This window comes from Ictidomys tridecemlineatus, chromosome 1 (assembly GCF_052094955.1).
Source record: "Ictidomys tridecemlineatus isolate mIctTri1 chromosome 1, mIctTri1.hap1, whole genome shotgun sequence".
Lineage (NCBI taxonomy): Eukaryota > Metazoa > Chordata > Mammalia > Rodentia > Sciuridae > Ictidomys > Ictidomys tridecemlineatus.
In genome coordinates, this window is record NC_135477.1 from 132,795,589 (window position 1) to 132,820,656 (window position 25,068).

The following is a 25,068-nucleotide window of genomic DNA, read 5'->3' on the forward strand; positions in this document are numbered from 1 at the left end:
GATTTCTTGCATTCATAGTCGTGTCTGGAATTTTATGAGTTGTACTTAGAGGCATAAAATAAAAATACACATATAAATGATTCTTTGTGTAACTTACATAGTTAAAATTATGTGGCATAGAGGTTTTGAATAGTTTCTGAAACACCTAAACTGTTTCTCTGCTACAGACACCTACTAAAAACATTTATGAAGATCATAACCTCTTGATTCATATTGTATAGAATAGTAAACTAAAATGATCGATTCCAACACGCCAACTGCATTTATTACGTAGAAAGACATCCATCTGTGTTTCACTAAACTTTCTTTTCTTCTAGAGGAATTTCGCAGACTTTGCATGGATGGACTTCCAATGGGAGGGATTCCAGGGAGTGCTGGAGCCAGACCTGGAGGCACTGGGGGGAATGGCTTTGTCCCAAATGGCAATGGCAATGGCTATGGCCCAGGAGGGACAGGCTTCCTTCCGATTCCTGGAGGCAATGGCTTTTCTCCTGGCGTTGGGGGAGCTGGTGTTGGAGCCGGGGGACAGGGTCCCATCATCACTGGACTAAGTAAGTGGTCATGTTTCCCGTGGATCCTCTAGTTTTCTACCTCGTGTATTATTATAATATCTAACATATATTTTATTTTTCAAAAGTGTGAGTTGTGTGTGTGTTTGTGTGTTTGTGCGTAAACTCACTTCAGGGTCTAAAATATAGTGATACTAAATTTAGGAAACTGTAGTAAAAAAATATTATTCTGTGTTGTAAACTTTCAATTTAATTGGGAAAAATATGTGTGATCTAGGTTCCCTGAAAATATAAACCAGAGCCCTGTAATTCTCTGATCTAAATGATATGACCAAAAACCATGTTTTTGTTCCAGTGTATTTCATTTGGCCTATTTCAGCTGCCCTATTCATGCACTCCTTGAATTATTTTTCAAAACCATTTCTCAACTGAGATAAACTAAGTCCTGCTCTGTGCCTATCCAAATATTGTAATACATATATTCGACTTTCCCTCGCCCTTTTATTGTTAAATTGCTTAAGAAATCGAGAACGTGAGCGTCAGACCAGAATTGGCATTCATGTACTTGACATTTAAGATCACTCTCTTTAAAAGCACTGCTCTTGCTAATAATATTTAATGATGTCCCACGGTGTTATGTTTATTCTTTTTGGCATACTGCCTGTTTACTATATCTAAATATTCAGCAGACTTCCAGAAAGAAATGGAAAGCACTCAAATATATGGTAGAACATTCTTGAAATTTTAAAAAGACATCATTATGGGCAGAGTTTCCAGATGTGTAACTTAACAAATCCAAGTTGCAGCCATGTGTCTCAAAAGAGTATGATTTTTTTTTTAGATTCTCCACATTAAAATTGAATAAAACATAGAATAATGTGGGCTTTTCATATGTATTTGACTAATTTACTAATAATAACATTTTAGAAGTCCACTCTAAGTACTCCATGTCATAATGATTAAATATTACTTGTGCTTCAATTTTCCATAGCAATTCTGAACCAGACAATAGATATCTGTAAGCACCATGCTAATCTTTGTTTAAATGGACGCTGCATACCTACTGTTTCTAGCTACCGGTGTGAATGCAACATGGGCTATAAGCAGGATGCAAATGGGGACTGCATAGGTAAGTTCATGATTCTTCTAATTTTTTTAGTTTTCAGTAGCTGTTGGGCTCTAAGAAGTTGGACTGAATATAACTAAAAAAAAAAAAAAGCCTTTTGAAGCCAAGCTCATTTCCAAGCTATGTCTCCCGCATGCTGGCTCTTCCATGTGCCCATCTCCCTTAATGTACTAGGTGGCTTTAAGAATTTCCTACCCCTTCAGCTCTCAAATGTGATTTCTATCTCTGATTCTCCCTTTACTTCCTTCTGAGAATTGCTTACAAACAAAAAGGTATCTACATAAGAATGAATATATTTTGAAAACAGAATCCATTCTTAAGACACAACAAGATGATGGACTACTAAAATCTGATGCTCAGGTATTTTAATATTAAGCCCATTAAACTCTCAAAAATTATTGTTTATAATCTACTGATAATTACTTTGTTAGCAATAAAAGATGAAAACTTTAAACATTTATTTATTCATTTAAAAGTAACAATGATATACTCCTTGCATGCTAAAATAAGTAACATTTTTATGAAAAACTAGATTTTCTACAACAGAAAGAATAGAAATGAATGTCATTGTTTATGTTTCTGTAAATCTGTTCAGTAACTGTATTCATAGAACCCAGCTGAATTTGAATATCTGCATCTGTATTTAATCTGTTGAGATTTTGGTTGAAGAATACACTGAAATCCATCTGCAGATATGTATTTGGAAAACAGGAAGAGATTCCTAGGTTTTTCAAATAACTGAGAATTCTAGGATAATACACTAAAAATCTAAAAGGAGGTACTCATAAATCTTATTTTTCAATTTATAATCTGAAACCATATTAATGAATGTTATATTAAGTCCATTGGTCCGTCTTGTGCTTTGAATGGATTTTTGTAACATGCAGTGGTCATTGGATATATTGATTAATTGTATAATACATATTTCTCTATTCAATATTGAAAAAAACACATGAGATAATATCACAGACTCATTAGAAATGCTTTTATGTGTTGAGAAATTGCCAAAAACACATAGTAAATAAATACTCTAATTATTTCACTTTTAAGGTTGAATTTTAACTTTAGCATCAAATATAACACTCTTTTCCATAAAGTGACAGCCTCATTTTGTGATTTTTAAAAAGATGCCAAATTCACAAGTCTGAATAACTATAATTTGTATGCCAGTTATTCTTCAAGTAAAAATCGTACTCTGTGGAAACCCTTCTAATTTAGCACACAATGCAAACAGATGCTCAGTTTTTTTTTTCCTTGAGATTCTCATGGTGCTTAAGTCAGCACGTATAAAGTGTAATACTGATTTTATCACAGAGATAATTTTTGAACGTTGTATTCCTGTGCCAAGATTTAATGTAACTAGTTTTCCCTGATTCATTCATGATCTTCTTAACTGAAAATATGTTTTTCCTAATTCACTCTGAGTTCTTGGTGGTGATTATGGGGATACGTTGGTGCTGCTGCCTTAATTTGTGCTGGGGCAACCCATTGCCTTTGCACCATCAGTGCACTCATAAACTGACTCATACAGCAGCAGCCTAGCAAGAAGGAGGTGGTGAGAAACATCTAATCCGGCAGCAGGGTCTGCAGTAGTCAGGGGTTACATTGTTATCCTGGTAGAATAATTCCACCCAAAAGAGTAAAAGAGAATAAAAAATAAATTTTAAAAATCCATCTAGTACTCTCTTTTTCCCTTCTTGAGTTATGAACCAATTAAGAAATGGGCAAAGATCATTCCATATGGAGTTCTAAAGACTGTAAAAGTGATAGCTCCAACTCCTTAGGTTCTCAGTTTGAACTTGCTTAGTTTGAAGTCTTGAAGAAGTTGATTGTGATTCCTGCAGGTAGCCCACGTTGCAGACACCAATCAAAGTTGTTACTGATTCTCCCATCTTTAGACCCATGCCATCTATAAATTCTCCAAGAGCCTTGGTTTCTTCAAGTGGAATTTAGGTCCTGAAATGTCCCTCCTTGAATATTTGCTCAAGTTTTCCCAGCCGATGTACCCAGGTGTTGAAGAATAGAGGGATCATATTACCCTTAATGTGGTGTATCCTGGTAAATGTTTCATTTCCAATTGTTGAATTAGCGTTTTCAAGTCCTCTTAATCTGTCCTCATTGATAATTTATCTGGTATTAATGCCATTTAATTTTTTTATTTCTAGTTGAGTTTTTTTAAAATATATTTCATGTCTCAGTTCTTTGTAATCTTTCTCCAGCTTTTGAAAGTATGGAATGCAGTTATAATAATCATTTCCTATCTTTCTCTGCTTATCCTAACATCTGTGCCATTTTTCTGGTATGATTTACAATTATCTGACTCATCTCCTCCATATACATCTCTTTTCCTTTTTTTTTTAAACATGCCTTTTAACTTTGAATGGACATTATTGTGAATTTCACTTTGCTGAATCCTTAATATCTTTGTATTCCTATCCTCATTCGAGAGCTTTATTCTGAGATATGTTGTTACTTAGAAATGATTTGATTCTTTCTGGTCTTGCTTGAACATTTTTAGGTGAGCCTAGAGCAGCATGTAGTCCATATCCACCAGTTCCCAGGAGGAGGTGTGATCCCTTTGTGTACTTGCTCCCCAGCACCCCTGGGGGTTTAACCTATGGGGAAGAAGCACAAGTTGTAGCCCTCTGTGGTGGCCAGGCAATCTCACTTCTCATCCTTTCCACAATTCTTCTTTTGGCTTTTAGTTGCTTCCACACATGCATGTGCTAGTCTGTGTTCTGCTGAATGCATGAGGAGGACTCCCTGCATCCTCCAAGTCCTCTTTCTATGCAGTTCCCCCTCTCCAATATGAATTTATAAACAGCAGGTGACTTGTGTTTGACTTAGCTCCGTCTTCTCTGCCCTGGGAGCTTACTACACTCTGCCTGGGTTCCTTCTGCCTGGGCCGTGTCTGAACAGTACTAAACCATAGATGGATAGTCGATGTGTCCCCCATGTGTGTTTCCTATCTCTCAGGGATTTCTCTTCTTTGTTTTCTGATACTACGGTTCTTGAAACCCTTACTTTATATACATTGTCCATTTGTATATTTCAGGAAGAAAGGTAAGTCTATCTTAGATAGAGCAAAAGTCCTTCCCATTTTTTCAGTATAAAGATTTTAATAGTGAAAGAGGAGGAAATAAAGAGATCAGTTAGGAAAATTTTTGTTATAATCTCAGGCAAAAAATTATGATGACAGTGATTGGGACAGACTTCAGGACAATAGAATGATCCTACATATTTAGGGAGTTAATCGTGAATCTGATGACAGATTAATCATGAGGAGTTAGAGAGTAGGAAACTACAGTGACACGCAAGTTCTGACTCAGTGAGCAAAACCGAGTGCATGGTGGTATCATTGGCATCTGGGAAAAGGTGCAGTCTGGTAGAAAATGGTCCAAGAGTCTCTTTTAGACATGTTGAGTTTTAGGCATCTAAGGAGTTTGATTATACAGGTTTAATACTAAGAGCAATTTCATAGCAGGAGTTATAGAGTTAGGAGTCAGACTATTAGAACCATCAGGATAGTCATTGTCCTGCAGGCTGAACAGCAAGAAAAGGGAAAACATCTCAGTAGTACTGAAACTGGAATCCTGAGAAATAGCAACACTCAAGACATAAAGAAAACTTGGTAATACTGTTGGAGAAATAGAAACTTTCTAGAATATTTTGCTATCTCTGAAGCTATCTATGAGTACACTTTCAAGAGAAAAATAGTGACAGGTGTTAAATGCAGCCAAAAAATCAAGCACAGCAAGGACAAAAATCTATATAGGATTTGGTAATTTAAAAAATCTGATAATCTTTAAAAAGTGGTTTTAGGAAGATTGTAATTGAACCATTTTGAGGTCATTCCTTTATTTATTCATAGTACTTTCAAATGATCATATATGTGTTTCATAAGTAGCACAATCCTACATTTCAGATTTGGATTCAGGTATTCTGTTAAAAATAGAGATGAGGAGACTGGGGTTGTGGCTCAGTGGTAGAGCACTTGCCTGGCATGTGTGAGGCCCTGGATTCGATCGTCAGCACCACATATAAATTTTTTTTAAAAAAGTAAAAAATGCACTGGCAACTAAAAATATTTTTTAAAAAATAAAGATGAGAAGCCCAATACAAGAAGAGTTAATATCATGGCTTTTCCAACTTTATAAATTATAAAGATCTGAGTGTGCTATGGTTAGAAAGGAAAATGTAAGCAGATATTATGGTTGAGGAAAATCAGTATTCTAAACTATGTACAAGACTATGAGAGTGATTAAACAAGGCTCAGCTCAGGATCCCCTATGTACAGTTGCACAGGTTTGCACTGCACAAACCTCTACAAGGTACCATTCACATAATCTATATAAATGGCCCACCCTTGGATTGTGCAATGAAAAACCATATGCAGCAGCCCTAGCTTAGCTGGTACTACTGATACTTGTTTAAATGACAGACCACCTGAGATGTGATGTTATTTTTGGAACACCATGAAACATTGGTGTATTTATTCTTTATTATATGATTTGAAAATCCTTTTTCCTACCAGAAAATATTATAAGTGTATAACATACAAAGTATGTACTATATAAAGTATCTCCTCTTGCATGTACATACATAATTAAAATTTATCAATCTGAAAATTTTTTTAGAATTTAGCCTTTATTTATTTATTGTTGTTTCATTTTGTTTTCATGTGGTGCTGACGACCAAACCCAGGGCCTCACTTGTCCTAGGCAAGTGCTCTACCACTGAACCACAACCCCAGCCCTATCAAGCTGAAATTTGATTGACTATTTGTATTTTCCTATTCATATCAGTCATTTATGTGTCACTGTATGATACACTAACAAGAAAATATGAGTCCAAATTTTAATATATTCTGTAAATTAGTCAGAGATAATGTTTCATGTTTCCATCCAGGCAAACCTTATTCTGTCCCCTAAAAACCCTTGTGTCCTGAAGAATGTGTTTACGAACGTGTGGAATAACAAAGATGATGTCCTTAAAGGATCAGAAGCTCCTTTCTGTAGTCAGGTTGCTGTGTCAGCCCAGGGCTCTGCTAGAGAATTAAACTCTGCAGGCAATTATTTGAATGATTGCTTTCTAAGTCACCCAAAGGTGATATGTAGTTAGTACCACTCGAGGGGAGGGGAATTGATCACACTTAGTGGACGTCTTAAGATTCCAGGACCTGATTTTTCTCAGAAGCCAGTGGATATGGTTGCTGCCGCGGTGTTTATCAACCCCGTCTGATGTGGCATTGGGATTATGTGCCTGCACAATTAATATGTCAATATAAATATTAAATTTCTGCTTGACCCAAACATCATTACAGATGGTCCCATTCCAGATAGACGCCCATCGTTCGGGTATTCTTGGAGGAGAATTAAAACTCCATCAGTGAGACCTCTATAACTACTATAATTCATAAAGTAGAGTAGCACATTTTCAGAACATGAGTTCTTAATATTTTTGCTTCTATTCTCGTCAGCTTTTAATCATTTGGGTTTATAAGGAACAAATGTGTATCAGAAAAAAAACCAAGAGGGTAGTTTACATAATAGTGGCACAGGATAAGAATCCTAGCTATCTCGTTTGTGCCAGTGTTTTCAAGGTTAATAAACTTCCACTGCTACTTTGGAAACTTCATTGGACACCTGCATCATTCAAAAGACAATGTGTAAAAGAATCAAACACAAAGGAGATAGGATCGCATACATTTTGCTGTTATGAGAATTACTCCTAAGACCTGAAAAGAGTTATATTATCACATTTTTCTCTCACATTCCTGTGGATTCTACTTCCAAAATGAAATTCTGTGCCTTTCTTCCTGTCTATATAAGTCAATCTGTTTTTACCGATAGTTTTAACGCTACTCAAATCATTTTATTTTGGAGTAGTAGGAAAGAATGTTTGTTTCTCTTAGACTACAGGTGTTCTTGAAACCCTTGCAAATCACAAAGAGTCTTCTAAGTTAGTATATGTTTTTCAAGAGGAAATATTCTTTTACCCTAATATTGTTTGGCAATTTAACTATTTAATAATGTTTTACATAATTCCTTCATTTATTCATAACTTTAAAATACCATGAAATTTGCTTAAAAATACTTAGTCCCCAGTGAGAACATAGAAAGAAGTCAAAGTGGGGCTGGGGATGTGGCTCAAGCGGTAGCGCGCTCGCCTGGCATGCGTGCGGCCCGGGTTCGATCCTCAGCACCACATACCAACAAAGATGTTGTGTCCGCCGAGAACTAAAAAATAAATATTAAAAATTCTCTCTAAAAAAAAAAAAAAAAAAAGAAAGAAGTCAAAGTGCTCTGACCACAGTAGGTATGCACTTCTATTCCTGTAAATAAGACAAAACAAATAGGATTACTTGGGGAACTAGAACGGGACATTGGACAAAAGAGGAGGCATAAAATGTCCATTTCAGAAGATAGCCATGGCCATTCATGATTAGTCTAAAGCCGAGTCCTGGGAGGGAAAAAGCCATAATAATGGGGTTTTAATATCATCTGGAATTGTAAGTCACTAATAGTGAAGAAATAAGTAAGTGAACACTTACCATCTTCTATGTGAACTGGACTGTTGATGGGGTCCCTAAGGGGCTACAGAGACAGAAATGAATTGTAGCTGTAATGGCAAAATAAGGAGCAGAGCTGTCATAGCAACCAGGAGCCTGGGGAACAGGTTCTCAAGGGGGAGAAAAAGGTCCGGAAAAAATGACACGGCTTCCTGGATAGTTGCCCTGAAAAGAGGGGATTGGACACATGGCCTCTCGTGTTCCTCACTAGAACAGAGCTCTGCACTGAGGCGCCCATCAAGAACACCTACAGCACATTTGTAATTGTTGCATTTCAATTAAGCACACACAGAAAACTTAAGTGATCTTTAGCCATGCAAACTGAAGGTGCTCTTCCTATTGAAAAGTCCCATTAATCATACATTATGTGCTGCTAATGTGCTTGCTCTAAACTCTCTCTCTCTCCTCTCATTTTGCTTCATTCCTTTGGCTCCCTAGAATTGATGTTATCAACAGAAAGTTTAAATGTAAGTGAGTCTAAATGGGCTGAAAGGGTCTTTGAATGAATTGGAAAAGCATTTAATCCTATTACTCTTTGTTGTTTTTATTTTATTTGCCATGAGGTTTTGTTTTCTTTTTTTTTTCTTCCCCTTTACCAGAGAGAGCTTAATTGCACTCAGCGTGAGTGTTTATATAAATGAGTTTGGTGAGTTTGATTGAGCACAGTTCCTTTTTTAAGAACATCTGTGAAAGAAGTAATCTGTTTATTAAAATGGTAAACCTGTGAGCTGACTTTATTGTGCTCTTCAGTTTAGCTCAATTGTATTTGTTAATGGCTTCTAAATGTAGATGAAATGGCAAATCATTGCTCTGACTAGCTGGCCAGGATTTTAATTTTCCAGCATTCAAAATAATATTTAGTAGGCATTGCTAAGAGAAGACAAATTAAACTTACATTGGCACTAGTGCTTTCTCTGGGCTTTGTCTGTCATTGGGTTTTGTGGTCCCTGGATTTGGTAATAGGTTTGCATTTAATCAAGCCTCAAGAGACCTTAAATGAAAAGACTTTCTCACATTTCAGATCAGAACCATGCATAAAGCTTCATTTTATTTTAAAAAGATTCCCTAAGTCAATTTTAAGACCCTAAAGAAAAACAAAACTCACGAAAAAAAAAATTGGCTTTGTTTTAATTAATTTTCATTTTCTGCCCCTCCCTCATGTGTTTGACTATAAAATAAAACCTCAGTGACTGCTAAATTGTATATATAGATGAGTCCACAAAAAGTAATAACAAGGAAGTCCCATAATCCATCAATCTCTTTCTTTAAAACCAAGAGCATTGCAATGACAACATATATCGTGCAATATAAATATACATATTTTTAAGCCTTTCATTGTTTCATTGTTCTTCTGACACTGTGCTAAGCCTTAGAGAGGCATTCCTTTGCCCAGATTGCTGTAGACATAAACGTCACCATTTATTGGAACTCATGCTTGTCTCTTCTCAGAGCCCATGTTTTTAATCACTGGGCATTATTCCAATTGAAAAATCATTACTTCTTGATTAAAGCAAATTCCCTGGTGTTCTCAAATAGGCAATATTTTTGTAAACCTTCAGACTGGCCTCTGTATGTATTTGAAGAAAGGAATTTTCATTCATTTATAAATACTCGGCTATTTAGACTATTACCACTGACTGGCCTTCTCTCAAATTTGGGAGAGCTAAATGTACTTTAAACAAACATTTCTACAGATGGAGTGAAGTCTATAATGGTTTCTTTTGGTGCTCACAGATGTTGATGAATGCACATCAAATCCCTGCACTAATGGAGATTGTGTTAACACACCTGGATCCTATTACTGTAAATGTCACGCTGGATTCCAGAGGACTCCTACGAAGCAAGCATGCATTGGTAAGGAAGCCTGCCGTCACATATGAAAATGTTCCATGAAATATCGTGACCGAGACTGCTGAGGTGAAAAGCATATTTATTAAAATATGACATAGGATGGGCGTTGTTGCATTATTACAGATTTATTCTTACATATCCACAGAGGTGCTCCCTTTAAATATAAATACTCTATGCCTATGTCATCCAGGCAGTGTGGCATCTGGCTGCAAAAAATACTTCACTTCATCCTCCTTCCCTGCGTCACAGCTTCCTTTCTCTGAGTAAGGTCAGCGTTCTCGTCTCTGATGAACTGAGCTTAAGATTTATAGTCATTTTCAACTACTGTTTTCTTTGAACCCCACACACAGTCCCACACCAAATCATGCCTGGTCTGTATTCAGAGTTTCATTGCTACACCCACAGCTATCGTCCAAGCTCTCTACCTCACTGCTGATTCATCCCAGAAGTCTTTTACCAGATGACTCTGCTGGTCTTCTTTTTCATTTCCTATTCATCCATGAGTAGTTGCTTGAATCCATTTTTTCCAGCAGTTTTCATCATATTGCTTCTTATCCAGAAATTCTGCAGTTACTTTTCACTTACCCAACATCTCATTCTGACTTTTAAGGTCTTTAACCACTATGTCAAAAACAGCTGCAGCCGTAATTCCAGCTGCACTGCCCACCCTCTTTCAGGCTCAGTGCACACCCCATTTCCTTTTCTCTTTCTTTCCCTCTTCAGCCACTATATTGGCTGTAAAACTGCTTATGTCTACCTATCCAAGAAGAAAAAGCTGGTGAGAGATGGAAATGTTGCTGAAGCAGCAATACGATCTGGATGGTACATGTACAGATAAACCAGATATTTAAAATATGTTGACTGCGTTACCGTTTTCCTCTATAAGAATTGTAAGAGAATAATGTTTGGCAATTCTTATTCTTGCCAGATATTGATGAGTGCATCCAGAATGGGGTTCTTTGTAAAAACGGTCGATGTGTGAACACAGATGGAAGTTTCCAGTGCATTTGCAATGCCGGCTTTGAATTAACTACAGATGGAAAAAACTGTGTTGGTATGGAAATATTTGCTCCCTTGAAAAAAGATTTTAAGGGATATACATTTTTTACTTAGAAACATATATACACAATGCTTCCATGTATCATACTTGAATTCCTCACATAGATAGGCAAAATATAAATGCAATTGACATTATTAAAGCAAAGGAACAGGATTTTGGAGAGATGTTATAATCATGAATAATTGACTGCTTATGAAAATTTCTGGTATGGTACACATTTAGTTATAAGTAGCAGCTATTCCTCTTTAATGCAAATACTCATTAACACCTACTGTATTTTAGATGTTGGGATTTCAACACTGACAAGATAGAGATTTTCTCCTCCTCCCCAATCCGGGAGAATGTAGAAACATTTGGCATATATGATAATCGAACCTCTATAAATTTGTGTCCATGCCGATGTCCAGAAGGGCAGTAGACTACAATGCATAGAAATATTCTGTTCTCACAGTAATATTTCATTCACTAATGAAAGCTCAGATCATTTTATTTACAATTAAAGTTTACCACTGCTTTATTCTTTCTTTTAAAAGAATACCCACTGGAATCATGTTACTTTTGGGGGGTTCAAAATAAAATACTACTCATGGTTATGGTGTATGTGGGTTTAACAGCAGCTAAGCACAAGATTTATTTAATTTTTTCCTTTGTTCCTTATATAAAAGCCCTTCACGTTTTCCATACTATTTGCTCAGTTGACATTCTTACTTAAAATAAAATTCATGAGCATATGGCTCGTTTTTGCAGTGGAATTTGACTGGAGATTATGGAAGGAGAGGAAATTGGTTCCCTTAAGGCCAGTGGTTACTCTCTCTTCTTCTGCAGATCACGATGAATGTACAACTACCAACATGTGTTTGAATGGGATGTGCATCAATGAAGATGGCAGCTTCAAGTGCATCTGCAAACCAGGATTTGTCTTAGCTCCTAACGGGCGTTACTGTACTGGTATGTATGGCTTTGAGATAAGAAGGAAACCATGATTGAAACCATCCTTTTATGTGAATGAGCCATGCAAGTATTACTTTAATTTCTCCATGTGCATTTTATATTATTCACATCTTTTGCTAATTCAGTAAGGCAGGTGCCTAAAGGTTCCCAGAAAAACATACTGTGGTCTAAGAAACAGTAACATCTTTACAAAAATGAGAATGCTCTAGGAACAATTGCAGGCATGACTGGTTGGTTTTAACAAGTTCAAAGAGACGATGTAGAAATAATTTCTTTGCTGGATAAAAGAAATAATCTCCTTTGCTGGATAAAAAAGAAGAAAAAAATCTTGCAAGGTTTTCATTTTTATGTGTTCTCAGAACCATATTTTCCACTATCATTCATTGTTGATATACCATTACATTTTTTTCATAAAGCTGATTTACAGATAATTTGCAATCACATCATTGTCTTTAAAATAAAGTATTCAAATTATGTTTTCACATTGATTTTGTGAAAACATAATTTGAATACTTTATTTGTTTTGTTTACAAAGTCTTTTGAAAACAAAGTTCTAGTGGTAACCTTTATAAGTAAGAGATACACCACTTGGAAATAAATAAGATTATATTATATTTATACACACAAGTGAACTTTAGTAAGATAGAATATATTTTGTAAGTCCTACTTTTTCTTTCAGTTCCTCCTTTTAGAAAAATTTGCTCAGTGAACATTTTCTATCTTCATTTGAACAAACTTATCTGAATACAAAAAAAGACTCATAACTAATCCCTATAATTTCAATGAAATTTCAGGGATAGTAGATAGTAAAAACTGGGACTGATTCTCATTCAGGAAAGGGGAGTACAATACTGGAGCTTTGGAATGAATGTCATCTCAAAGTTAGCTGCCTTGAACTTACCACAGATATGAGCTTGGCATTGGTCTTTAGTATGTAACATTATGTGAAAGTAAGGAGCTTCATTCCAACATTTTTGAAGACACTTAAATGCAATACACAAAGGTCTCACTTAGACTTACGTCTCACCAGTTTCTACCTTCTGGAAATTATTTTTTATTTTCTTATTATAAATGTTGCAGTCCATAAATTCTAAAATGTTAATAATTTGGTGTCTCTGTTTAAATTTTGTTTCAACTTTTGGGGAAATCATTTAATATTGGGTTCCATTTGACAAATGCAAGTGAATTGAAAATTACAAAAGATAACTCAAATATTTCATTGTGAAATGATTGAATAACTATCAAAACAACTTCCATCTCTAAAGATTTCTGTGTGAAAAAATTTTTAAAGTTTATCTTAGTTTTTTAAAGACTTTATTTTCCTTACCTAATTTGAATTAAATATTATTTAACATGAAATAACGTTGTCATATAAATAATTAAAAAGGATTTTTTTCTTTTTTAAATCTTTTATTTGTGCATTGTAGATATATATATATATATATATATATATATATATATATATATATATATAAAATAATAGAGAGTTCATTTGGACATAATTATACATGCATAGAATATAACTTCCTCCATTTTAGTCCCCAGGATTTTTTCTTTCTCCTCCTTCTCTTGAGCCCCTTTGTCTTTTCTAAATGGGTGAAATAAGACAACTTTTACTCTAACACTCTTTCTAAATATGTGCTTGAAAGTCTTGTACTTTTGTACAAGATCTGTTGTAATATTTGTGTGTTCTTCTACAAGTTTCAAAGTTCAAAGGTTGATATAACAGAGCAGTGGCAACACATAAACTCTGGTACTCAGTAATGGCTGGGCTTCTGTCCCCCTCTGTGCAGACGTTGATGAATGCCAGACCCCAGGAATCTGCATGAATGGGCACTGCATCAATAACGAAGGATCCTTCCGCTGTGATTGTCCCCCAGGCCTGGCTGTGGGTGTGGACGGACGCGTGTGTGTTGGTAAGTTAAATTTTTCATGGTGGCCCTGCTGCCTAAAATGGTCTTTGAAAACATGGATACAGATCAACACTATACAATGGAATAATGTACAGCCATAAAAAAAAAAAACCATACTGAAATATGGACAAGCCCTGAAAACATCATGCTAAGTGAGAAAAAGTCAGTCAAAAAAGTCTGCATAGTCTATGATTCCATTTGTATGAAATGACCAGAACAGGCTAATATCAATAAATTTGTTTTCTTTTAAATGGACAGAGAATCCATAGAGCCTCCTTCAAAAGGTTCTGAGGAGAGGCAAGACAGAAATCTGAAAGAGGAAAAAAAAATCTGTTTTTATATCAAAATCTCTGATAATATTAAATAACCAAATTCTAAATACAATGGATTTTAGTTTTGTATTTAATAGCCAATAAGACAAAAAAAAACAGATTATTTAAGTAAATTCTTATCTTCACTGCATTAGTCAGCTTTTTGTCTTTGTAACCAAAATACCTGACAAGAATAACTGAGACGAAGAGGAAATGAGATTTATTCTGACTAGTGTTTTCAGAGAATTCAGTCCATGGTCAGCTGGCTCCAAGGAAAAAACATCATGGCAGAAGGGAGTTGCAGAGGAAACCTGCTCAGTGCATTGCAGCTGGGAAGCAGAGACAGAGGCAGAAACAGAAAGGAGCCAGGGCCACACCCTCAGTGACCTACCTCCTCCAAGAACACCCTTCCTACCCACAGGCACCACCCTGTTGTTCATTCAAATTACTAAACCATGAGATGGATTAATTCACAGATGAGGTTACAGCCCTCATGGTTGAATTATTGCCTAAAATCTCTACCTCTGTTCCTTGTTGCATTGGGAACCATGAGATTTAGAGGAGAAATTCCAGAATCAACCATAACATTTTACACCCCCCAAAAAAAAAATTTGAAATGTAAATGCCCAGAACTTGGATTTAGATCAAAAGCTAAAAATGTCTTTAGTTATTCTTCACCCCCATGCCACTATTATAGAACATAGAAGAGACTAAGGGATGTAAGTCATTCAGGACTCCTATTGGAAATGTTTGTTAAAGTGTCATTGGCATTTCAAAACCCAAACAATACGTTGTAATGATAACAGAGTGAGCTGGAAAAACACATTCATGAAATTTTCTCTCTGAAGTGTTTCATGAGACTTAAAGCATGAATTAGCCATTGTGCTCACTATTTTTCAGGTTGTACAGTAAAACCTATAAATACTTACTGATTTGAAAGTAGTTTAGAGAGAAATGGCATTCTTAGCAACAATTGTTAATATTTGACTCTTACAGATGTAAATCAAGATATTTGGATCCCAAGGATGGTGGGGGACAAGGAGGGATCAACAGATAGAACTATCCCATTGACTCAGATTCACCCACTCTATCTAATCCAGTCCACAAGGTTGAACATTTTCAGGGATATTTCATATTCAGAAGCTAGAAGATTATAGTCCCTTCCTGCTTAGAGAGTTTAAGATTTTCAGTTGCTTTAATATACTTGGTTACTTTTTCCTTCATCTGAATGATTCTCTTGAAATCTACAGTGCATACAAAGCCAGTTAGGGAGGGAGAAAGTATTGTCTGTTCAAGAAACCAACATGTGAGCAGTCATTAGGAATTCAGTGTTTAAACACAAAAATTCATCCTCTTGTCCACATACAGGAAACACATCTGAAACTCTTGGAAAGCTCTCCCCAGTTTTCCGTCATTGTGGTTACTTAAACTTTTTAACATAAAGCCACCATTTGTTATGTGTGTAAAATTATATACTGCTATTCCTATAACATGCTAGATGTGATTTTTTGACATGCCTTCTGCCTTTGATATCATTTTTGAGACCCATTGGTTAAGTTAGAAAATAAATACTTACGAATTTTTAGGATTAGAATTTAAATATTAGAACATTTTTTGTTTATTCCTTTGTTTGTACTTTTTTCTCTAGAAAATTGAGCCATGATTTTAACTAGCATATTAAAGAAATATGACGCACAAGCCGAGTGTAAACAAAAGACAACTGTATTTTTGTGTCTCCCATTTTTTAAATTTAATTTTAAAAATTATTCAGGGGGCAATTGGTTCCAATAAGTAAGAAGGAAAAGTCAGGGTATTTCATAACTTTTTGAATATTTTTCATTAGCAAGAAAATTCTGCAATGACCTTAGGTAAGGAAGACAATCTGAATTTACATATTAGAATGCCCATGATCAGATAATAATTAGTACTCTGAACTGGGCTGTAAGTAACAATTCCAGTTCCAAGCTCAGATCTTCAATGATAATGTTCATGACTCTCTGAAGGGCAGATTGGGGCAGGAGAGGTTAGCAGCGAAATAAGGAAGTGTTTATGTTACTGACACTGTTCTGCTACAGCTTTGAGATGTTCCGTCTTTGCAGAGAGTTAAAGCCAACTTCTTCCTTGCATAGCTCTCGGGAGGTACTTCAAGTCATTCAGCTGCTATCGTGCAATGGAGGCACGTTTGCCTGCCAGTACCCAGTCCCTATCCAGTATCCAGTCCTGCATCAGGCCACTGTCATCAGACCTTCTCAGATGCTGTCTCAGCATCCTCCACATGGGACCTCCTCTTTTTTTTTTTTTATAGATTATGTAGCAATTTTTCACATACTTCCTATGCAGCTGGGATGTTCAAAGACTGCAAGTGCCTGGAAAATTCAAACACTATGCCTTAGGAATTCTCTTATCACTAAATTTTATCTAGTTGATCATAAATATTCAGTATGGTTCAGAGAATAATCCAAAAAAGACAAATATCAGAGTTTAGTTTGACTTTGTGCGTTGTATTCAGTCTCCTTCAGCTTGGACCTCCTCTTAATGTTCTTCAATTCCAATCCATAGGACACACCCACCCCCCTGTCTGTGAACTGCAAATAGAGATCGATGTCCTGCACCACCTCTGCCTGGTCCCTGTAGTGGTAATAGTCACTGGCTTGCCTGTGAAGCCTTCTAGGCAGGAGCTGTTGTGAAAAAGAGCCTGTGGGGCTCTTTTTAATCTGACCACATGCAAGGAGGGAAGCTACTCATAACCCAGCTTCCCCCCTATGCCCCACTCCCCAAATCCTTTCTTAATCACCACTCTCTTGAACTACTGGTGTCCTCGAATATTGAGAGGAGTTTAAAGATCAGGTAACTAGCTTTCCAGTATCTAGTTCCTTCAGGATGGGATGTCATAATTCACCTTGTTACCTGATATTTAGTGTCAAAGGCTTCTAGTTTAAGTTCCCTTTTTTAGCATCCTATTATATTAACTTAAGAACATTTCAACATTTTTATGAACACTAGCATTTTTTGCCAACTAAAAGATTAATTTTTCTTTATGAACTGTGTTACCCTGCACAAGATACGTTACCTCTCCGAGCTTCCTTCATTAGGTTGCTTTGAGGATTAAATATGTTAATATTAAGTATTTTCTTTGTGCAAATCTTTGGTGGTGGTGTGCATATAGCAAATGCCCAGTAAGTAAACTATTATGATTATTATTGTCTTCTTAAATTAAAATAGTGACATCCTGTATAGGACATAGCCTTGAAGGGTGCTTCTTTAAATAAGAAAGAAAAGTTAGTATTAAAGAAAAAAATAACATTTACTTCTGCCCATATTTTATTAATGATATATAAAATTTGATAATGACCTGGAAAATTTCTCCAAAAATCCTCATTTTTTAAAAAAAAGAAAAAGCATGTAGAAATTTGTTAACATATGTAAAAGATATAGCTTAGCACTTCAGTTCAACTTCCCACTAAAGCGTTCCAGTGAGCACATTCTGGTAGTTTTCCTGGTACAGTCTTCTTATCCTGTCCATCTGTGGACAGTGGCTTGATTATATTTGATAGTAAAATAGGAACTAGTTTCTCATTCCAGGGTCCTAGAACAGGGAAAGACTAACTGTTCTCATTAAAGATTAAAAATGGAAATAAGATATCTATCATTTTTGTGTGTGTGTTTCAGGCATAGATGTTAAGAAATATACTCTGGTTTATTATATAAACTATATTTAATGGGTAATGACAGAGTCTAGTAATCTATGTAAGATCATCTCATGGAGATCAGAGCTTAGGACAATTTGTGTCCTCAAACCTGCACATGAATTATACTTACAGTCTTTTTTTTTTTTGAAATACAAACTAGTATGTGATGGCCTTACTCCTCCAGTGAGCTCCATAGACTTCTTATCTTCTTGCTTCTAAAACTTGTGAATGGCAGTTTTCCCCATTCTTTTTAGTTATACATAACAGAAGAATATAATTTGACTTATTTACACAAACATGGAGTACATTTTATTCTAATTAGGATCCCAGTCTTGTGGTTGTACACCATGTTGAGATTCACTGTGGTATTTTCATACATGTACATAGGAAAATTATGTCAGATTCATTCCACTGTATTTCCTATTCTGTGCCCCGCTCTGTTACCTCCATTCCCCTTTGTCAAATCTATTGAACTTCTATTCTTCTTCCCCTACCCCTTGTTATGTGTTAGAATTTACATATTATAAAGAGCATTTGACTTTGGTTTATTGGGATTAGCTTATTTCTCTTAGCATAATATACACTGAGATTTCACCTCACTTCAGTCAGAATGGCAATAATCAAGAATACAAGCAGTAATAAATATTGGCAAGGATATGTGGAAAAGGGTACACTCATACATTGCTGGTAAAACTGCAAATTGGTGCAACCACTTTGGAAGCAGTATGGAGATTCCTCAAAACACTTGGAATGGAACCACCATTTGACCCAGTTATCCCACATCCCAGTATACACCCAAAGGACTTAAAAATAGCATAACACATTTTCTTGACATGGAAACAGAAATAATGTAACCATCTCTTGATGCCTTCCAAGATAATTGGTAAGGGCCAAAGCATTCACAAGGGCAATATTGGAAATCAATCGTGTCATAGTTGTGCTGATACTTCTTTGTGTTAGGCTGTGCATTTATGGGTAACTTGGAGCAGACTCGCAAACTCAACCACAGCAGAAGCAGAAAAGCTGTAAGAGTTGACTTCTTGGTGGTGAATCTCACCACCCTCTTTCCACTTGTTTAACACAGCCAGAAATCTCATATTATAAGAAATCATTAGATGACTCATTTCATAAACGCTAGATATAATTATTTCAACAAGTTATAAATAATTATATATATGTGTGTGTGTATATATATATAAATCAGTTGTTATCTTTTTGGTGAAATACCTTTGTCAATGTACTACTAGGAGACTGTACTACTTCTCTAGCATTTTTTTATTAAGTGGGATAATGACTACTTGTGTAGCACAGAGAATTCTTTAGAAAAAAATAGTTGATATTCATTCCATATTTCTCACACTCAACAAACATTTGTTGCACCATTAATGTTCTGAAATATTTTATAATTGAGAGCAAGAGGAATAATCAGTAAGTGCTTCTTTGGGATGTGGCATGACCTACTGGAAAGAGGGAGCACTCTAGAAGCTACGCAGCTTAGTCTGAATCCCATCCTGGGTAGTCTAAGATTTCATGCTACTTATATAATCATCTTTCTCATCTATAAAATGTGGGCAATGACCTCTATCTTGTAAAGTTGATGACTCAGCCATCCCATGAGGTTAGGTCTGCAGAATTAACCAGTACAATGCCCAGGAGGTATAGTGGTAGTTGTTTTTATAACTGGATTTACTGAGTATTGTATATTAAAACATAGACACCGCAATATCAGGCTTGAAAATTCAGAAAGTTGAAGCAAGAACTCTCATGGCCAAGTAGTGTCACCTCAAGGTAGGTGAATTTTGCTGCACTTCATTATGCAAGAGAACTTCTCAAATGGAAACAATAGTAAATGCCAACTTGAGCATAAGGTAGCCAGTGATTAGAGCGCAAAGTGCTGTTTATTACTATGGACATAACCTTGGCTCAATGACAGGCCTGAGGATAAGTGGGATAATGACTACTTGTGTAGCACAGAGAACTCTTGAGAAAAAAAGTAGCTGATATTCATTCCGTCTTTCTGTCACTCAACAAACATTTGTTGGTTTCCTAACACGTTTAGATGCTGAAGATGCAAGTTAAGAGAAAATGGCAGATGCCTTCTAAAAACCCCCAGCTTAGGGGCCACTTAGCCTAAAGAAGCCTTTAGTTTTGAAGTCCCTTTGCCTCTCTCACTTTCTCAAGCCTCTGTCCTTTTACCTCTTCTAGATACTCACATGCGCAGTACCTGCTATGGTGGCATCAAGAAGGGAGTGTGTGTGCGTCCTTTCCCCGGAGCCGTAACCAAATCTGAATGCTGCTGTGCCAATCCCGACTATGGTTTTGGAGAGCCCTGCCAGCCCTGCCCTGCCAAAAATTCAGGTAATAACATGTGCCGGTTTTATAACTACCAAAGAATCGAGAAATGTAACATTAGATATTTGGCTGAAGAGTACATCAGTTTTGAAGTATTTTGTCATCATATTGGATTGAAGAAAATAAATCCAATTCTTTGCTGATATAGTAAGATTCGTCTTAGGTTTTACATATGATCTTTAGGCAGACAGCATGGTGACTAGAAAGATCTATTGTTATTGATATTGTGATTGTTACACAGATTTTTTTATGAGTTTGTTAGCTTCTATTTCTTTGATCCCTGATGATATTGTGAAGATAAATAGCATAAAATTTACTTACCTCTTTCACAGTTGTTGATACATAAGAACCCAATTTTATTTTTTAAATCTTGACACTATAGGTTTCAGACCACTGCTTTTTGGTTGTTCCAGACCCTCAAATAGATAAGGTTGACTCTTGTTCATTTATGCTTTCACTAAACCTCTATTGAATATCATAAGCACAATGGGGATTCAAAAACAGACTTCATCGCTTTTTAGTAAAGGACTGTTCAGAATACAGGCAGACGATCTACAAATTACAATTTAGTCTGATTAGTGCCCTACAGGGACATAAACAAAGAACTGGGAGAGCACAAAGGAAGGAGCAATCTGCTGCCTGAGGCAGCTGGGAAAGACTTCACAGAGGGGGCTTAGTTTGGCCTTGAAAAATAAATAAGAACTTTCCTTGTGGACAATGGTAGAACAGCATTTCCACAAAGTAGATGGCTTGTAATTCCATTAAAAACAAAGTGGAGGTTTGTAATTCCCAACTGATTGCTCAAACCTCGAAAAAATTATTTGATGCATCTAGAAGAATTAGCGAATATGACTTTTTTAATAAAAAGAAAAGCAATGAAGAGGATCTTTTTATAAAATAAACCAAACTGAAAAAGGCATATTATGATTATGATACAAGAAAATATATTGGTACAAGACTGGATAAAATATAAGTGAAATAATAAAATAAATGTAGGCACAGACCTAGATATAAATAGGAAAATAAAAAATAATAAAGAAAGCATTTTAGATCAGTGAGGGGGGAAAATGGGCTAAGTAATAAATATTGTTAAAAACTTTTTAAAAAATAACTTAGTTCATGATAATAAACATTAAAAAATAATTTTCACATGAAGTATTTAATTTTTTATTATGGTGAGGCTCTTTCAAAGCAGAGACCAAAGACCAAAATATACGTGTAAACTGGGAAAATATTTTAATGCATCATTTCTTAATCTTTAAGCAATTTGTATTAATCAATAAGGAAATTTGAAGCCTCTATGATAAAAAGTATAAGGTACTCAAACAGGATTTTATAAAACACAGATACAAATGGTGGATTTCTGTATAAAAAGATTTCCACTCTCTCTAAACAAATAAATAGATAATGTAAAGTGACTTTTTTTTTAACCACAGTGTTGAAGTTATAGGTAATTGGTGTGTTCTGTGATAGAGAGGGTAGCCAGAAGGGATACTGTTGAGGGGAAGGTAGTCTGAGAAAAGAAGCAAGGGCTATCAGAATCCTCAAGAGAGGCACATAGACCTTAACTTTTACTTCAAAGGGATTATCCTAGTGACTTTGAACTTTCCATTATTTGTTATATTTGTTCAAGGCTAGATGAACCTAATTTCCTCAGGAAGAGGTTGAAGGAAATCGGCACCACCACATAACTGAGAATAAAATATTAAATGGATTCTTAAATGGGGCTTTGATACGACCTCTTTGTGATAGGATGCCCAGGAGCCAAGCCTGCTGGCCTAAAATCTCTGTGACCTGGTCAAGTTGCTGCATATCTCTCTATCCCAGTTATCCCCATTGTAAGACAGAGAAAACAACAGCATCTTATTTGTAGTTTTGGGAAGATTCACTAAATTGTTAGATGTGAAATGTTAGAAAAAGATCATGCACTTGGTAAATATTAAATAAGTTTTGACTTATTATTTTATTGAGAAGAAAACAAAGCAATCTCTATAATGTATTTTACATTTTTTTAAAGTTTCCATATATAGAAATCATTGGTAACATTTATCAATATATTAATGATACTCAGGATGATTACAAGTGATTTTTATTTTTTATACTCACCTGTGATTTGAGGATTCTTATAATAATGATGTGCTAAAAATAATAAAATTTATTTCATTTTAAAAACTAATCTACATAATTCTTCCAAGTAGTTTCCAAATGGTAAATGACTTGTATATATAACAGGTATAGAGTTTTTAATTTTTCTATTTTTTTTATTATATAGCTGAATTCCATGGCCTTTGTAGTAGCGGAGTAGGAATCACTGTGGATGGAAGAGGTAATTTTATTCATTTTCAACTTTGTAACTAATATAATTACATAGATTTTAATTATAGTATGAATATGATTATATTTACTATGTAAACATTCCCTTAAAATAATAAGGCAAGGAGCTGGTGCAGTGGCACACTCAGTGTCTCTAAATCAAAATAATTGTAGTGACTCAGAAGCCTACGGCAATAAGGTCTCAAGTTTAGGACCAGCCTAAGCAACTTAAGGACATCCTCTCTCAATCTAAAAAATAAAAAGGGCCAAGAATATACTCAATAATAAAGCATTCCTGAGTCCAATACCTAAGACCAAATAAAACAAAAAATAAAAAATGAATAGATAAATTATATCCAGATAAATGGTTAATGATATTAAGTGGTATTTTCCACTAGACCAGCTTTCATCTTGGATAAATATTTATCTAGGAAATAAGCTTATGTTACTAACAAACCTCATTCATGATTTTATAGATACAATCACTTAAGAGGAAGCAATAGTGAGTCAACTTTAAGAGAAAATATTAAATTCATGATGCAGATACAGTTAAGAGGTATTTGATATGAATCAAGTTTGGGATATACTGTCCTAAAATAATTGAAGACTATTTACATCTAAGAATACTAAAATGTTTTTCAAAAACTACAGAACTAAAGTTTATTGATGTTTTCTTATTTTAAATTTCCAGTATGAAATCTTGAGCATTTAAGCACTTATGTGTTTATGACTTTAAAGTTCTTTTACATTTTAGTATACATATAGATCGTGTATTTTAAGCAAAACTACAAGGTTCTATTATTCTTCCCTTCATATATATTCTTCTACTTTCATGTTTCATGTATAGGAAAACATAGATTAGTCGACAGTAATGGTGAATCTTTAAATGAATATCCAAAACCAGAGTAAAGAAGCAAACTCTTACAAGGATATTTTTTTCCAAATATAAAAAGAAAAGGGTCTATAGAAAGTACATAAGAAGGTCTTCCAAGTTCTTGAAAATAATAATCACCAAAATTTGAGCACAGTGAACAAAATTTGATTTGGGGTATCTCTTTTGGTTTTTGCTTGTTTGTTTTTTAATGCCCTGTCAGTATGGCCTCCCCAGCAGAACTATCCTCCTATTGGAAAATTACTTGAGCAGTGGTCATGGCCGTAGCTTATTAAAAGCATTGTATGCTAAGGCAGCCATGTTTAAAGTGATCTGTCCATTCATTTCAATTTATCAACAGTGAGAAAATTTATTAAGTATCTTATCACTTAGTAAACTGTAAAAAAAAAAGATAATAAAACAGAAATATTCTGCCTTTGGAGATCATTAACTTATAGAGACCACCCTAATACATCTTTGTCTTTTAATTGGATGGTGATAATACGTAACAAGATGAGTTTTCCTTTGGATTTTGAGCCAACAGCCTATAAATTTCATTTATTATAATTTTATCATAAATATGGACACATTACATGGTTTTATTCTTAGAATTTCTGTCTCCTTTAATTTTTCTTCTGATTTACTAGTAAAGTATCCTGGATCCCTCAAAGTTATTTTCTTACCAATTATTTTATTTCTTTTTTCTTTCTGAAAGGCGGATGAATTGTGGGTTTGCAGAGTTCATCTGTTGAAGGATCTTCATTAGATCTGAATTTATCAATCAATAATAAAATGTCTATGATTATTGTGCTTTCTATATTTAATGCAGATATCAATGAATGTGCCTTGGATCCTGATATATGTGCCAATGGAATTTGTGAAAACTTACGTGGCAGTTACCGTTGTAATTGCAACAGTGGCTATGAACCAGATGCCTCTGGACGAAACTGCATTGGTAAGGGTTTTTTTTATATATATACATGAGCCTTTCATATATTTTGATCCCATGAATGAGAAGAGAAATGAAAGTACAACTAACAGGTGTTTAAAACTAGACATGTTACAGTTTTTCTTGTTTCCATTATGGTATACATTGATGTAAAAATACCAGAATCCAACAAGTTTTGTTACCCAGTAGCAACATCTTAGTGGTACTTAAAGTATTTAAAATATTTTTTTCTAAATGAATGAATACATGAGTAATGGCTTGTAGTTTTTCTATAAATCCTGTAAATTTTCCTACAATCCTATAAATTTTCACTAAGTACTTCAAAATTTAACAGACGCTCTATATGTATAATATGAATTGTAATGCATTCTGTTGTCATATATAACAGATTAAAATTTTTAAATAAATAAACAAATAGATAAAAATTAACAGGCATATGGGTAATAATAAGAAAATGAAGTGTCACAGACAAAGAGTACTTTATAAAGAAATAACTAGTAACAATAACATAAGTAGACATGATAACTGCCATAAAGGTGTTTCCTTTTTTAATTTGAACAGAACATTTGAAAAAGCTCAAGTTTGTAATATATGTTTAACAT

General features: G+C 34.9%; 1 protein-coding gene across 2 annotated transcripts in view; it reads left to right on the plus strand.

Annotated features, from left to right (window-relative positions):
* The window catches only part of Fbn2 (fibrillin 2), a 221,771-nt gene that overhangs the window by 113,520 nt on the left and 83,183 nt on the right, over positions 1 to 25,068 (plus strand). The window contains exons 10-18 of one of the 2 annotated variants that reach the window (XM_005324144.4): positions 318 to 551; positions 1,501 to 1,638; positions 9,941 to 10,060; positions 10,986 to 11,111; positions 11,943 to 12,065; positions 13,862 to 13,984; positions 20,187 to 20,339; positions 22,606 to 22,659; positions 24,347 to 24,472. In XM_005324144.4, coding sequence (XP_005324201.2) covers positions 318 to 551; positions 1,501 to 1,638; positions 9,941 to 10,060; positions 10,986 to 11,111; positions 11,943 to 12,065; positions 13,862 to 13,984; positions 20,187 to 20,339; positions 22,606 to 22,659; positions 24,347 to 24,472 — 1,197 coding nt within the window. Of the gene's footprint in view, positions 1 to 317; positions 552 to 1,500; positions 1,639 to 1,665; positions 1,996 to 8,644; positions 8,674 to 9,940; positions 10,061 to 10,985; positions 11,112 to 11,942; positions 12,066 to 13,861; positions 13,985 to 20,186; positions 20,340 to 22,605; positions 22,660 to 24,346; positions 24,473 to 25,068 lie in introns of those variants that run through there. The other variant, XM_078047996.1, reaches the window with a different exon arrangement.